We start from the raw sequence: 17,889 nt of genomic DNA, 5'->3' as shown, positions 1-17,889 counted from the left end.
AAGGACAACTTTGGTTTGTAAGTGTAGACTGAGGGGAAGGGCTCAACAAAACAATGAAAACGTACTGACACACTGCATTGGATCCATGCACAATTGTTGCCTCGAGGGGAAAGCCATATAAAACTAAATCGAATTTAACAACTTAGAGCTGCAAACCGGTTTATGAGGTTAGACTGGAGGTCTCGCACACTGACAGTGACCATTTTCCTCCATTTAATTTTACATCTAATTTTATTTGCCGTGTTTCCCCTGCGAGGTTTAGACGTCATCTGAGTGGACTGAGGGGTGGTCTGGGCAGGGGGGGTGCTGAATAACAAATTAATTAATCATACAGTTGGAATAAAGACGATTTCAACTATACATTAAGAATAATCATCGAAACATTGCCCCAAAACACAGATGACGCTTAATGAAAACATACAAGATAATTTAAAAACGGGCATTTATTTCTCTACGGGAGGCTTGGTAAATTTGAAGTAACTCTAACAAGATATATTACAGGTTCAAACACTGGTGTGGTGGCTCCTCTGATAATTGGGTTCCTTCCAGATAAACACCTTGTCTTTTAGAGGTGGGAGGATACGTTGGATAAGAACCCACTGATGGTGACATGTAGTCCTAATTAGAGGCCCGTACATCCGACCAGCTGAGGTCAGACAGACCCTGTGAGTTCATGACAGAAAAAAGAGAAAGCCGTTACGATGTCAGCTATGTGACAACTTACTATGTCGTTGGTGTAAGACGCCTGTGACTATGCGTATATGACTAATTTGACATGTAACAAGCCTGAACACGCCGTCTGTAACGGCCCACCTGCCGTAATTTACTGGAAAGACGAGTGTAGCTAATGGGGGCAGGGTTCTCGTTAACTACACATGTCTAAGTTAATCTTCTTTATTAATTAAGCTTTTCCTAATGCGGTGAAATTGACTTTAAGGGCAGCTATACTGTAAACAAACTTCAACTTCTTTTGGCTTTATTATTTTGCCCTGTGAACCTGCTCTTCAATATCCTTGACAGCAGCTCCCCTATTCCACTTGTTCACTATTTGAAGAAGCTATGAATCAATATTGGCGTCTCAATGAAAAGGGTGAATATATGAGGAAGTGGAAATTGCAGTATGTAGAGGATGTGAAATTATTTTTTGATGTTAAGATTAATATTGAAAAGATAAATCCAAGACCTAAAGATGGTAGCCTCTATATTCCTCCTCCATCTCAACTCACTAACCAAACCTATGTATGGAACAAATGAGCTCAGAACAAACAGGGGCTTTATCGGATTCATAACACAGCCACATACAAAAGCTGCTACATTACACTGAAATTTGTGGGTGGGAGCGCACACACACACACACACACACCTCCCAACTCTAGGTCGTGATTGCTGTGTTGCCATGGTGATTTGTCGCTTGCCGAATCCTGCCCTCTATCTCAATGTTGGTTTGTATCTCTTTCATCCTTCCTTCATTTTCTCTTCCTCCTTCCCTCCTCCCTGTCGTTCTGTCTTCCTACCCTGCCTTTCATATGTTTATGTTTCTATTTATACTCTCCTTTAATGTCAAGATGGGTTTCCAGAAAGAAAATGTGAGACAAAGTGTGTTTGTTGTCTTTAAACAGGAGCATGCAGCGTGCAGTATCCCGGTATTAACAGACAATTGCAAATATGAAGATGGGCCAAGTCAACACAGTTGTAGCTTTTAAGTTGCCATGTTTTAAGATGCTCACTATACACCAACTCTTACATACGAGTCCAACTATGGCTTCAACAACAGCTGCTGACAGGAACTACATGCTAATTACAAGAAAAATCCCCATAGGGAATAACTTTGGAAGGGCTCATGCAAAATACCCCCTCTGAGAGGGAAATTAAAAAGAGACAAGTAAAAACAAATCTGCCAAATGACTGGTAGAAATGCGACTGCACCTGTCTGACAGTTCTTCCGATTCAACACATAATGGAAAGCTAGTTAAACAGGACCACGGTGTACAGAGTTTTGCATAAATATATTTTTGGAACAGGATGACGGATACAGCACTTTTTTTTTACAATCAGTCACACATACAACTTTTCAGAAAGGATATCTGAATGTGTGCTACCTCAGTTTAGAGATCCAATTTCTACAACGTGCTAATGTTTATACAGACTGAAAACTACAAGTCTTAGACAACACAACCTATAGTTGATTACTTAATCACACCCTTTCTTGTAGGGGTGTAACGGTATATTAGTGCTGGGCTTTCTTTTTTTTTATGATATGAATTTTTCATATACCCCAATACCGGTGAGTGTGTAGCGTACAAAACGTTGGGAACACAGAGCGGCGGAACGTCGCGCCGCGCGACATTGTTTGAGAGGGGGATTGTTTTACAGTTGTACCAAACAAGCTGCATGCCTGGGCTGAGCTCAGCCCATGGATGTATTATATTAACGGCTCGTATTATATTAACGGCTGAGCTGGTGAATAACATGCATGGAGAAAATGTCACAGCCACAGAGGAACTTTTTAAAAAAATCTCACGCTGATCAAACAACCATAATCTGTAAATGTTTTTTTTTACTTAACCGAGTCCCCCCCCACCAGATGGTTTAACCCAATCTGGCATTTGCCTGCATCGCCTGTCAATCAAACAACGGAGTCGGGGTTGACGTGAAGCAGCAGCGCTGCTAAACCACGGAGGGATAAGTGATTTTAAAAAAAAAAAAGGTGAAACCAGCGCCGGTAAAATCCCGACATTTACGTCCACGAGTTGCAGCCCACTTGAGCCATCGTGTTTTGTTTTTTTTTCTGTGGGGAGAAGTTAGCAAACAGTGGCATGAAGCTGGCTCATCTCCAGACGCATCTCAACACAAAACATGCACGTCATGTCGGTGAGCCTCCTGACTGCTTCATGAGGAAACTTCAGGTTGGTGTTACATGAGATTTTAAACGACAGCATCAAAGTGATCAACTTCATAAAGTCAAGGCCACTAATGCAGGTGTGTTTCACTGCCTCAGTTAACACAGACAGAGAGAAGTCCTCTGGCTCTCAACCTGTTGTTATGATCTGAAGCCACACCTCTGATTGAGCACAGTCCCCCCATGCCACCGTGTTACGAGTCACAGACTGACTTGCTAAGCAGTAGCCCTACTGTCTGGACTTTTTTTGTGTGTGAAGAAATGTTTATTTGATGTCATGAATTCATTTTGAGAACAGATTGATGATTATTCTCACGTGCAAAAATCTTTATATATAATCAAGTTGATTATTTTTTTAGTCTGTATTATATTAATAAAGGCTTCTGTATTTTGACTGCAACAGTCATGCATTCTGATTCCTTCACCTCAATACAGTTATGAGTGCCACTGCCACCTCTTTGTGAACAGCAGCATTTTGTGGGACCATTCAAACCCGTGTTGATACTAGTCTGGATACTAATGTTCTTCGACAATATTCACTCCTCGTGACAGTAAAATAGGTCATTCTAAGCCAATTTACTGCAGTAATTATTCTCTAAATTATTAGAAAATGGGGTTAACACCCAGTCATGCATGAAAAAAAAAAATACCGTCAAATACCGTGAAACCGATATAATTATGAAAAATACCGTGATATAAATTTTTGGTCATACCGCCCAGCTCTACGGTATATGTATTCGACCCGTGCCGTCACGGTGCGGGGGTCACGGTTCGGTGCACACAGTCACATGACGAATACGTCTGAATGAATATTAAAAAAAAAAAAAGTTGAGTCCTCACTCCAATCTAGGTGGCGGTAATGAGCCTCGAAGCTGCCAGCAACCGTCATAACAGACAAAGAAGAGAAGTATTGAGAGCAAAGAGTGTGTGAAGTTAGAGGAGCTGCTGCCTCATTTATGTCACCGTGTGACTTGTGTGTAACAACTTATCCCGCTGCTTTTAAGCCTCTTGACATGAACACAGACAGGACCAGAAACATCCCCAAAGCAACTGGCATATAGTCTAAATAACTGTAAACCAACATTGATGTTAGTTTATTGTTTGTTTTTTTAAATAATAGTTGTCAGTTGTCAAGTGCAAGTTTTTTCCCTCTAGAATTAATGAATGGCATGATAACACTCCTAATGCGCTTGTTTAATTTTATATTCTTTTTACTTTTATAACACAAGACGGATTTTAGTTTTACATTCAATTGTGTCTGTTGTACCGAAATGGTACCGAACCGTGACCCCTGAACCGAGGTACGTACCGAACCGTGACTTTTGTGTACCGTTACACCCCTACTTTTTTGTACTGCTAATTACCTTTCGGCATGTAGTTCCACCACATGTGTAAAATCTGCAGACCTTGTTATATCTATAACAATGTTCTTTTATACAACCTTAACTTCCTAAAAACAGCCAAGTGTCTATTTCTACTTTACCTCTATTCTTCATGCTTCTATTCTTGTATTAGAGATGGACCTAAGTGTCACATCTGGTTACACTGAAGCTCTCATTAGGCTCATCTGAAGCTCTGAAGAACAGCTCAGATGTCTGTGACTCACAGCTTGTACAGGTCTTTTGGTGACAATGCAAAAATATTTTTCCATCACACCTGTGTTTCCATGATCAGTGAGAGGATGTAACCTGCTGTTAAGAGCTATTTTAGCTCATTTGGGTTTCAGTAAATATATTTAAAAAGCACTTCATGAAACAAAATCATATCTCACACTCTCCATTACAGCCTGACCGTCACTATACCACCAGTAGTTTACTGTTGTGTGTTTCCATGTGTAGTGGCGCCAGCATCACTGCAATACAGGCCACAAAGTTCATATCATCACTTGGTGCACTTTTGCTCCTTTGGTGTCATTTAAACTCTGCAAGACAGTATCTAATATACAAAACAGCTAGCGTATGCGTACTAGCTATGCAAACCTCCACACACACACACACACACGTAAATTTGTGAGAGGCCCTTTACTTTAGCAAGGGGGTGTCACGCTGGGTCTCAGTTTGCTGTGAATGTAGTGTTGTGTGTGTTCTCTTGAACTGGATTACCCTAACTCCCTAGGTATGAGTATGTGTGTATGTGTGTGCGTGTGTGTGTCAAATCAATTCAAGCTCCTGTTTGCTCTGTTACTGTCACAGTTGGGACACATTGCACTGTGCTTTCTTGCATGCCTTTGTTCTGCTGCTATGCAACTCTGTGTGTGTGTGTGTGTGTGTGAGTAGTGCATGTGAACCACCAAGGGATGGGGGCAATTTTAGATCCGGTTCCAAGGTGGTAAAATACTGGGAATTTGTGACTCTTTCATATGCGTTTCCTGTTTTGTCCTTTTTTCACCACTCTTTGCTGGTTTGAAATGTGTGAATATCACAAACACCGTGACAGCGGACTGGCTTAAAGGGACAACGAGGAGTTTTGGAAAAGCGAAGCGTTTTTACACTACATTTATGAGCCTCCGCGTGCACCATGAAATTCTTTGACCGGCGCAAGACAGACTCATGTTTTCATTCATCAAGAATTAAAGTCAGAGGTCCAAAGACGATCAGATACCGTCGTAGTTCCGACCATATTCGGCTGCGTTATTCTCATGACTCGCCACGAAACCGAAAGTAACCACTAATAACAAAATAACGATAGAGACAAAACAATATATTTATCGAAAATGGGCCACATTAATGTGAGACTTTTTTATAACCAAATAGAAACTCCTTGTTGTCCCTTTAAACGTTCCAAAGTCAACAAGACAAATCCAAAATGCAATATTTGACACCAAAACAAATCCTTAACTAGGATCAGGGATGTGCGACATTAGTCGACTAAACAATTAAATATGCAAAACCTCCTAATCCCCCAGCAGAACCATTAATTGAATAACTAGTAATGGAAGAGCTTGACAGATTCATGAATATGGTTTAATCCATTTGAAATAAACAAATATCTTTGCAAATGATGAAACAAGGTGGAATATTAGACTGAGAACATCAACTGGGTGGGCGGTCCAGGTGTTCACTAAGAACAATGTGCCACATGTGATATGATGTGTCCTCTAACATCCAGCTGGGACTGTCCACCTGTGATTGGTTAACCTGAGACAACACATTAAAGAGGCTACAAGGACCTCTGGAAAGTGGAAGTTTTCACACTACATTTCCCATGAGCCGGTGAAGCACACGGGGAAATTCTTGGACCGGCGAAAGACGGACGAAAGCGAAAACATTTGCCAAGAGTGTTTTCATTAATCAAGAACAAAGGTCGGAGGTTGAAGACAATCAGATACCATCGTAGTTCTGACCAGAAACGATGCCAGCTAACGATCCGGCGGCGTTATTCCCATGACCCACTGGGCAGCATCTGGGAAACCTGGAAACCAGGAAATGCTGGACCCATTAACAAGTGTGGGTAATGTAGATTCATCCACATTAATATGAGACTCTTTTATAATCAAAAGCAAATTCCTTGTGGTCTCTTAAACCCAGACCTGATGATATTTTCAAATAAAATCAATTTCACTTCCACAGCTATCAAAACACATTACATCATGGAAAGAAACCTAAAGTAAATATTGGTAGTACTCTGGCATCAGATGACTAAACAGCAAAGCTAAATGAAGAACAACTAAGTGCTGAGAAAAAAATCCAAACTCCACCTGAATGACGTCAGGCCCTTAAAACGCAGCTCTACAGTTAGCTGCCACACCTACCTACCTCTCAGCTGAACTGGAAAGGCCTGTTCTACCCTGCACCCTTGGACAATCCAACACACACACAAACAAAGCACTGAACTTCACTACATTGTTGGTGAAACACCTAGGTAGCACCTGCCTGTCCTGTATTTGTGCGTTTGCTGGAACTCCAGGTATAAATGACTAAGACAACTCAATCAATCCAATTAACAGCTCACTGCAAGTTTCGGTGTAAGAAATGACAGACTGCTGGTGTGTGTGTGTGCGTGCGTGTGTGTGTGAAAGAAAAAAGGTAAATATGATGGAGTCAATGATCGTGTGCGTGTGCGAGGCAGGTTCTCTGTTGCTAGGGACCTGGCTAGCTTTGTCTTTCTGTTCATCTGCCTAGTGACTGGTCTGGTAAGGAGAGAAGCATAATTTATGGTTTCCTGGGCGTAACAGCAACGTGTATGTGTGCATGTTATAGATTGCCTACAAGATGACTCACTCACAAGGAGGATGAATGAGGGACAGGCAAAAAAAAAAAAAAAAAAAAAAAGGTGAACGCTACAATCATAAAAACTGGTCTTGACCAACATACCTGTGTCAATGCACTGACACATTTGGTGTTTCTCTCTTGTCTGTATTGAATTTCCAGCTCAGCAGCTTGCTGGGAGATCCTCTGCCAGGCTTTCACACTCCCAAGGTGTCAGGTGAAATACATCCAACTGTGCCCAGCTACACTCACACTTTCAAAACCTGTGTTTGCCTAATCTTCTCAATAGTATTTTGAATTTGCACCGCCTCGATCCACGTGCAGGTTACAAAGGTCAAAGTGGGTTTTTACATTGTGAATTTGACCTGGTGAATAAATACATGATATTACGCCTAGCACCGCTCCAGGCCTACAACAGACAATGTGATAAAAGTGGAGAAAATGGAATAAAAAACTGTAAAAACTTAGTTTCCTGTCGAATCAAAAATTAAAGCTGCAGTCAAGTTTTAGGATTTAAAAGGGAGATGATTTTTTCCCCTTAACTTTTTGGGAGAAATTTCCCCTGCCTCTTCTGAAGGACTAACATTGAAAAAGCACCTGGTGGATTAAAGAGGCCTTCTGTCCCTTCATATGGGCCGTGTTGTGATTTGTGCTTTATTTCCTTGATCACTGTTTTATTTCCTTTGGGGTTGCGGCAGTCTGCATAAATGAACCTTAGGTAAACTCAAACATCCGAGGTAAGTACTTTACTTTTTAGTTTTCCCTAACTGACTTCTACTGTGAGAAAACGTCACGCTTGGATGATTTAATGGTTTAAATCCATCACACCTCGATGTGGGGAGGATCCAGCTTATTCAGTTGGTGAGCAACTACTCAAACAATGAAATGGAGGATGAAGTAACAATTGAGGAGGCAGACCAGTATTTCTTGCTGCATTGGTCTGTCTTTTCAGAATATGTGGCTGAATAAATAGACTGGGAACATTGTAAAACAGGAAATCAGACAATCAAGTGATCATGTCTGGGGAAGTGAACAAAGAGCAGAAACCCCAGCGAACATTTTGACAATATGAGTAATGTAGAACCCAAATTTGAACAAATCTGATTGAAGAATTGACTGCGTTGAGAGTTCCTGACTAAAAGAATATATTATATTGGCCTTTGTTTTTTTAAATCAGCCTGCTTTCTCATCTGTTTGTGTACAAGTTCTCTGTTTTCAGGTCGCTGTCGCACTGATAAAAGAGTGTCATATGCAAATAAGTTCCTCAAACGAACAGCCATTGCAAAACCTTGTGGAACATGGCAACATGTCAGCTCAAAGCCACTCAACGCATCTGCCATTTCGCACCGTCAGAGAGATGTCACAAGTCACTTCTCTACATCTGACAGCTCTCTTATGATATGTGCCCAGCAACTGTTGATGATGACAGGATGGTAATCTGCCGTGGTCAGTAACTTACTCCCACAGCCCCCACACCTCCACAACCATTTACGGCTTAGTTTGCCCGTCAAGAGTTAAAAAAAAAGGGCACGCAAACTTTCCAAGTCAAGCAAATCAGCATTAGGCTAAGTTAAAATAAGATTATAAAATAAACAACTTGTCCATTAAAGCCAAAACATCAATTTTGTAATAGCTATCTGAAAATGAGAGAATATCTGCTTTTACCAAATGACAGGTTCACTTATCAGATCAAAATATACTCTCTCTCTGACAGGATCAGAGGCAGTCATGTCAACACTCAGTCCGTCCTCATGTCCGGTGCCATTTTGTCCTGTATCTTGAGACCCGACACCAAAGGCTTTCTATACATGGCCTTTAAAACAGACTCCGTTTGTGTGGACATATCCATTCATGACCCTTGGCCTACAAACCCAGTTAAGGACTTGCCGTGACCCCAAACTTTTTTCACCCCACTTCCGACCCCTGAATCCTCCCTAGATGCTGTGAGATGAGTAAAGGCCCATTCATGGCCAACAACAGTGCCACAGTATAACAACACATGGGGCTGTGTTGATACAGGCGCACAAACAGGACACTACCACAAACTTCAGTTTCAGGGTTATTCAGAAGATACTGCATTTTTGGTTTATACTGTACAACTGTGTCAGGTTGTCACTGCAGCAGTTTATCTCCTTCACATCTTCTTGTGGCTTGTGGCACAATACTGCACACTCCACACTTCAAGGTGCTCTACCAGATGTGTGCGATTGCAAGTTTATGATTGGCTAACACAATGTGTTGTTGAATAATATTGCACTGTGCTCTCATCAAAGTAGAGCCAGCTGTAACCTTTTAAATTTTTGATAAACTACTGTTTTTACTTGCTGCGGGGCTCTGCGGGGGCCAAAACAGTAGTTTCATTGATTTCAATGAGGAAGTCTGCTCATATTGAAGGTTAGTACAGTATGTTTGTATAAGCACGTTATACCAATATCCCTTTGTGCGTGCAGGCATGTGGGGAGAACACAGTCAGACTTACATAATCTACAGTATTGTTTCTGACCTCCGTTCCAGGTAAAGGTGTAGCAAAGTACGAATACACATGTGTCACTTTGTGTGTGAGAAATTATTTACCCACACCCACCTACGTATACCAGCCTACCTGATAATATGCTTTCCTGTAAACTCTAATGAAGGCACCTATGCAGTGTGTGAGACAAACCATCACACACACACGGACATGTGCGATGAGATCATGGTATCAACAGATAATTTCTGTCAGCATTTTATAAGCTGCAACAACGCACAAAATGTTTTAACCTTTGAGTCTTGAACACTGAGAGGTTTTCCGATTGGCTGATGAGAGCAGATCTGCACTGTGCTCGGATTTACAACTGCCATTTACACACCGTTGTCAGGATTTCAATGTTCCAAGGCAGAAAACTGACGAGTGTCAAAGATTGTGTGACGTAACGAAAAATAATAACACCCCTAACTTTCATTACTCTATGTTTCTTAAATAACCATTGTCAAATTAATGTTAAATAAAGTTAATTTCTCACAGTGGTTTTAGCCAAATGCCTTCCATGTTTCTGTAATGTCTCAGTTTAGGCTGCTACAGTCATCAAAGCAACTGACCTTTTGCTTTAACAATGCAGCACCGCAGCTACATTAATATACCTGTGTGTAGACACTCAAGCAACACAGAAATAGAGCTGGTAATTGAGCTTCACACACGCAGCGAGATCAAGTAGTGGCTTTACTGTCGAGATGTAGCTGCACAAGTTTTTCCATTCAATGGTCAATGGAGATATTTCATTTAAAGAGACACACCACATGATGCTTGTCAACAGCTACCGAAGTATAGGAAACTATAATGGTTTTCATGTGCAGTGTCTTTATAATGACCGACCGTGAATCTACAGATAAAACTGTCTACAAAATTAAGACAGATACTGTGGTCTTGGAAGCAGGGGCTTTGCTCCAAGTCTTCTGATAATGATTTACAGTGCACAGCCAAGGGGTTTCTTTGTCTTTTAAAGTTTCAGGCATGCTACAAAAGCACTACTGTACTCAACTGAATGGAAACATGAAACTGACTGGCCTGCTCTGAAAGTCTACTGCAGTTTTGACACATGTATTGATGAACAAGTGCTTATGGTTTGTTTAGGAGCCCTCCGACCCCTGGCTAGAGATTAGTAGTTTTAGGGGGAAATGAGGATCCATGTTGCCCTTTAAGAGTCGTCAGTACCAACTAAGTCTAAAAATGACAGCTCTAACTTAACATCTGGAAGCAAATTTCTGGTCTAGTCAAATTTCCTGTTCAAATCTTCAGTGTTATACGTCATTATTTACAGTTAACTCCCTGATTAATAAACAATAGTTATGTTGCTTGCAAGTTCACATCACACCAAAAACGTGTGAAAGCCCGTTTTGGTGGTCACACAGCTACCAGTGAACACACAACACCACAACAAGTGGTTGCTTTATGGTATTTTCGAGGTTCCCATCATCCATGTCAAGTCTGCTGTGTGTGCACCAAAACAACTCAATGCTATCACTGCAGAAGTTGCAAATCAATATTAGAATAAAAAAATCACACATGTATCAAGTCTCCAACAAAAGTCAACCTCGTATTCTCATGTAAAAACAAAAACTTCTCAAACACCACAACAATTATCCATGTTTCCAATGGCCAGGTGTCAAAGACCACATAACAGTTATGTATTATAAGGAACTAGTGATGAATCAGGCTCATATGTGGATGATGGGCTTCTACAATATCACTGTACATAAAGCCAATGTGGAACTGGTTGACAGGGCTGTCTCTATTGCAACAGGTCACAATGGAGAAAAGTCAAGCAAGGAGGACATGCCCCAACACACAGACTAAACAGAAACCTAAATTTGTTCTCCGAGTCTGCAAGGAGTGGGAAATCCAGTGTGAGTGCGTAGGCAAGCTGGTGAATCACTGCTGTGTGGCAAAAGACAACAGAGACAGAGAAAAAGCAAAGAGACAAGCAGAGACTGTGGAAGGCCAAACAAGGCCCCCTCTAAAGCAGATGAGAATCAAATACTAGATTAATATCTGAATATCACCTGTAACACTACTGGGGGAGATATCTCAGAAGTTACAGCTATCTTACCTGCCCGGTTGAATTCTCAATGACTTGCACCAGAGGGGTCCTTGTTGACATTTTTGAAAGACTTGAGGTTTTCCAAAAACGGGAACGGAACAGCGAAATGAGAGCGGTTCTTCAGTGTCTATAGTGCATTTAAAACCTGGCCAGCTGACGGCAGAGGGAAATTTCCAAGAGATATCCAGCGCTAGCCAGCCAGCTAGCAGTGCGACAAACAGCCCGTGAATCAACAAGTTGAATCCCACATCAGCGGCTAGCCCAGTTAGCCAGCTAGCTAGACACTAGCTAGCAGCAACCGCACGTCCCATGTTTGTCAACAAGCTTCAAAACAGGAAACAAAAAACAAAAAAACAAATGTCTTCTTCAGCTTCGGCCGAGGTGTGAAAACATTCAGTTCTCAATTAGCATTTATAAGCGTCGACGGTGAGCAGCGAGCTATCAACCTGACGCTGTGACGTTTTGTCCAGCTAGCTGCTCGGGCTAGCTTGAGGGAAAAGTTGAGCAGCGGTTGAACTGAACTGGTTCAATTAGGAGGCTAACAGGCTAACATGCTAACTAACGTCCGAGGAAGCCCCGACTGTTGTCGCCGAAATCTACAACAAATGTACATCCAGCGTCGTCTTCATAACGCAGTTCCGTCGTATATCTTTCTCTTTTTTTCGTGGCTTTTTTTCGTGTTTTCCTTTCAGGTCTGAAGCCAGGTCCCGGGCTCTACAAAACTTTCAGGGCCAAAGTTATTCCCGGCGAGGTCTCGACCTTCCCAACTCACACAAAACAATTCAAAATGTTTTCCCGGTGAGGTATCCAGGGTTAGGGTATCCGAGAGATTAAAAGCAGCACCATGTAAAAAATGCTCACATGGCAGGTGAGGAAACACGAATTAATTTGTTGCGCTAGCTAACTGGCTGGCCGATTTTAGCCCATGTAGTTGGCTAATTCAGTGTTTCTTCGGAAGCGGAGCTAGCGGGTTAGCTATATCTTCCAGCGGCCGCAGCGGCGGTGACTGCAACAGAGCTGCCCACGAAACTCAAAATCCACGGAAATCACCGGCGCTCTTCTTCCCTCTGTTGCGTGATTGGAATAAGGTCGTTCACCACTGCTGCACTGCAGTGTGGCGATATACCTGTCGGTACACCGACTGCTGTTATTCCTGTGACCGGCCGACCGAAGCAGGAATCATCAAGTTGTAAAAATCCATTATCGGTAAACTGGGGGTTTTCTTGTTCGGAGGTGCGTGCCACGGGCGACAGGGGGAGAGAGGCGAGGAGCTGCGCCCCAATGCAGTCTGAGTCTATGCGCACGATCCTGCCCTGATACCGGAACAAGCTCGCGGCAACATGGCTGCTTGCACCACGACTGAAGGAGGAGGATTGAAACAGGGAGGGAGGGAGAGGAGGTTCGTTTCGTGTTCGGCTCTACTCGAGTTTTTTCCGAGCCTTTGCTGGTGACCGCGTTTCTTCCAGGTTGGTAAATGGCAGGTGCAGTGTCGCTAAAGAAAAAAAAAATCATTCGTTTCAGTATCCTGTGCGCTATCCCCCACGATTTCCACAGGACTCATCCGCAACTGACACAGGCTACAGACTATTCCTGAAGGACTTTTTTTGTGAAGTGAAGCCAAGCTTAGTGAGGATAAACCTCCAGGGACCACAAATCCCTAAAAATCACTTGTTTGGCAGCTTTTTGGTACTTTGCCCTCAGTGTACAATATCATGGGTTGTGCATTATGACTTCATCCCAATGGCTCCTAGATAGGTGGTTTATATCCAAATAGCTCAAAATCCTGCCCCTAAACAAGTTAACTAATGTTTATATAAATAGCTAATACATCACACATACAATATAGCTACTGATGTTACATGTAACAAATCTATGTTGATTTATTTAGCCTTTATTTAACCAGGTAAAAAGACCTGTTGATGAGGCACTTGTTCTTGCAGGCTTTTACCTGCATATTTGGTTGTCCATGTTTATTGCTGTTTTCTGTTGTGTTATTCTAAAGCGTCCTTCGCTGTCCTGAAAGGCACTATAAATCTAAGTTATTATTATCATGTAAATAACTACACAACACTCATTTTGTACTTGTATAGCATTGGTATTGTGAAAAATGGTGACAATTCCAGGTGCCAGCAGCTGGAGAGTGCAGACATCCCAGGGGACACAAGACCTGTATTATTTTAGGGAGGCTACACCCCTCCCAGTCCCTACAAAGCTGCGAAAGTCTGCTAAGAATTGTTCCATTTACAAACTTGCATACAAAAGCCCACCCATTTCCCCCCTCTCTTTCTGTATCTCTCTGGAAACTCCTGTTCTGCAGGTGATGTTCACATGACAGCCTGTCTACAGGAGCTGACAGACATTTTCTACAATGGAGTAACATCCCTGTTTCCTTTCATCTGTCACACACTTAGTTTTTCCCTTCAAAGCTCAGATAATTCAGTTCTTTGTGAAAACACACAATTCTTGAAGTAACCCATATCACTAGAGAGGAAAATACAGAGAAACAGCTAGGTTAATGTTTTTTTTGTTTTTTTTTACATTCATGCATAAGATAGCAGTTTTATATCACCGTACAGCATGTATAGAGAATACAGAACTTCACCTATGAGGCCTAAACATGGCCAACACGGCATGGCTCTCTATTTCTGACTGGAAGACAATGACATATCATCCAGTGTGACACAAATTCAGCATTTAGTTTATATCAGATACTGAACTTTACAATGCAGTTGATGAAATCTAAACAGATTAATGGGGAAAGAAATCACTAGTAACAGCACATATTAGGCTACATTCATAACCTATAACTAATCATATACGTAGTTGAACTTGTAACTGATTTTTATTCTGTTAATGATATAAATGAGATGATTACATCATAAAATACCTCCTTTTTTAACTACAGAGGAATTGGAAGGAAAATACAACCGCGGCTGTAAAAAAATAAAGTGTCATTTGTAAATATGTGCCCAGGCAATCCATAAGTGTGACTGTGAGATGCTGACAGCTGGCATAGACATTTTCAAGTAACTTAGCAACAGACACGGACTGACAAAGATAATATGGCTGCTGTTGGAAGTGGTGATGCCTGAACTCTTGTCAGTCAGGAGGCCTGCAGAGACCCGTCACAATACCAGATATTCGCAATTCACAATGCGAGGATGTTATGGAGAAAATAAAAAAGAAATCAGGAAATGAAGGGGTATGAGAGGCTCGTTAGCAACAACTGGGAGAGAATCCAACTGGCAGGATTTCCCGATGAATCAAGGGGAAAAATCACACCCCTGATGATGGAAGGAGTGCACTCAAGGGTATACGCGCTGTTACAGGAGACAAACACCTCTGTTTTCAGTGCATATCAGTGCATTCACAACCGTTACTAGTTTATTTACTGCACCACAGAGAGGCATTCAGCCTCTCTTGTCACTAAACTAGCACTTAAACCAGTCACAATTACTCTTTTCCATGGGAATCACACTAGAGCGGATGCCACCCTGTCACACTGTGAAGGAAACATGCACAAATACCACAAGACATGATGGATAAAGAACACAATCATAAAATCACAATCACATGAACTCACTGACTCTACATTTTTCAAGATTAGAAATGAGCTGTTACAGTCTGAGTTGGTGCTGAGGGAAATATGCTGAAGTGTCGCCATCTGCAGGAAGCAGACTATATTACAGCACCTATCTATCTATCTATCTATCTATCTATCTATCTATCTATCTATCTATCTATCTATCTATCTATCTATCTATCTATCTATCTATCTATCTATCTATCTGTCTATCTGCTGAGTGAGTTCCATATTTATCTGGATGGATTTCTTTTGGCTGCCATGCTCCTATTTTGCTTTTGGAGGAGAAATGACACACTGAGTAGGAGGCTGAAGTGCAGACTGTTAATTTGAGGGTATTTTCAGTTTAATTGGATGAGCATTATACACATACACACAAAAAAAACTCTACCAGTCTTTTTTATCTCCACTCTGCTATGTAAAGGTGCCAATTATGTATCGGGCCAGATTGAGACTCCGATAACTGTTGTGTTTAATATGTGGCCAGTGATTTCCTCTGTAGAGTCTGGCAACCCATGCACATCACCAGACCTAATGTCCTGCATTTTTTCAGTTGATCTCCGCATGCCTCCACCGTCTTACTCTGGGTAATTCCGAGGCCGTGTGCTGATCTCGATCACTGTGTAATTGACATCCAATTAAAGCTGCACTGCAACCTAATCCTCTGTCACACTGTCCTACATATGAACAGCACAGTCACTTCTCACCGAGCCAGGTACTGAACAGTCATCACAACACATCTAGAGAATTATCCACATGGTTTTAAGAGAGCAATTGTTTTTAATGAAGAAGCTGAGGAGCGTTGGTGTTGGCCAACAGACCCTGGACATGGCACACAGCAGGGGCCTGGTGGAGAGCGTCTCATCGTTGGGTCTAACAGCTTGGTGCTGTATCTTGAGTGTGAAAATTGTTGAAAGTGATTGGCAAGTCACATACACAGCTTTGACACTGCTGTACACAGGAAGCCTAAACACACAGTTGTTGGTACCTCACACACACACACACACACACACACACACACACACACACACACACACAGAGTTTGAACTACTTCCATCTGGACATCGATTCAGAGCCACGAGGGGCCAGTCAGAACATTTACATTAAGTCTTTAACTCCCGTAGCAGGCACTGAACCTTTTACAGTCTATGCACTGAACGCAGCACGACTGCACTTGGGACCACTTGTTCTTTGACTTTAACCCCCCGAATTTAACAGGATTTACTCTGGTATTTATTTATGTGACCTGGCAGTGCCACCTGCAATGTGCACTTTGTATGTTATACATGTTTATAATGGTGGTTTCTTCATTGATTTTAGGTGTCTTTTTGATTGTACTTTCTTTTCTTTTTTGGGGGGGGCAGGGGGATTAGAAGACAGTCTATCAATCAATCAGTTATTTAAATGTTAATATAACTAAATTGCTCACCCTGGTAGTTAATTATTCTGTCGAGCTTAACCTACTTGTAAGTATTTGCAGATGAATTAAGGGAGGGGGCATTAACTAAATGTGATATAATATCAAAATATGGTTTCATATCATAATACATTTTATGGAAACCATCACAAGTAAGTTCTACAAACACATCGATGCGTACGCCATCTATGAGCCCTGCACACTCATGGTTTAATCATTTATTCAGACATGATGTCACCAAACTGAATGAGCCAATTACATGATGACGGTGTAACTTCTGCTGCTTAACAGGTATAATGAGATAATCAGAGGTTTGCAACAACTGTGTGCAACATTGAGGGGTAAAGGGAGTGTTTCCTTGGTATAAAATTAATAATTAGTAATTATCAAACATTTGACCTGGATGCTGCCCAGTAAAACCACAGTCTGACCTGCTAGGACCCTGGTGGGCGGTGGTGAAGAACTCTTCATCACGTGGAGGTCGACTGCTGAGCAGCTCAGCTGACTTGAACACAGAAATTATGATTTTACAAAAATGTATAATAGCAACACATTTGTTTAAAATTGAAAGGAAACAAAGAAACACAAATGTTCACATTAACTAATAATTACAAGCCATCACAGAGTGACAGTAAGGGACACACCTCCCATCACAGCCTGCTGCTGCGAGTGTTAGCAAAGTAATCAAACAGAGACTGCGGATGGAGGATAAAATCGAAAGTATAAGGATTATCTTACTTTTGTCTAATTCGTGGCCGACGAATCAGAATCCTTCCCTCACCTGCAGTTTAGCAGGTGCTGACTCACAGCGTGGGCAAAATTAGTGAAGTACGAAGCAAGGGCCAGAAATAGGCTCTTTGTACCCACTGTGTTCCAATCAGAGAACAACATAATGTGCATTAGTAATTAAAGGGCTGAAGACTCTTAATGTATAAAATTCAACCACATTACCTTTAATTATGATACATGTAATGGGGAGCCCATTAAGAACATTGCATATTTTATGATTTGCAGATTTCCAGGGAACAGAATCAAGTTGTGGAAAAAGGCACAGACATCCTCCAGTCTCACAGGGAGACGAGGAAATCAAATTTGTTTCTGGCTGAATATTTTGAGGAAACCAGGCTTCCTTTGCATCACCAGAGGAAACGCCATGCAGTAGGTGAAAACATTATCGACTGATCTTATCGCTTCATTTTCTGGAA

At 41.7% G+C, this 17,889-nt stretch overlaps 1 protein-coding gene across 35 annotated transcripts in view; it reads right to left on the bottom strand.

Moving 5' to 3' along the window:
* The window catches only part of mark2b (MAP/microtubule affinity-regulating kinase 2b), a 64,068-nt gene extending 51,052 nt beyond the window's left edge, over nt 1–13,016 (bottom strand). For 34 of the 35 annotated variants that reach the window (XM_085759745.1, XM_085759708.1, XM_085759711.1 and 31 more), the window contains exon 1: nt 11,694–13,016. In XM_085759745.1, coding sequence (XP_085615871.1) covers nt 11,694–11,744 — 51 coding nt within the window. In that variant the 5' untranslated portion in view covers nt 11,745–13,016. The remainder of the gene's footprint in view (nt 1–11,693) is intronic. The other variant, XM_085759712.1, reaches the window with a different exon arrangement.
* Nucleotides 13,017–17,889: the final 4,873 nt, after the last annotated feature.

The sequence above is a fragment of the Trachurus japonicus genome, chromosome 18 (genome assembly GCF_045865225.1).
Source record: "Trachurus japonicus isolate A0001 chromosome 18, Traja_1.0".
Classification (NCBI taxonomy): Eukaryota; Metazoa; Chordata; class Actinopteri; order Carangiformes; family Carangidae; genus Trachurus; species Trachurus japonicus.
Note: the sequence above shows the minus strand (reverse complement) of the source record. Positions and strands in the feature narration are given on the sequence as shown.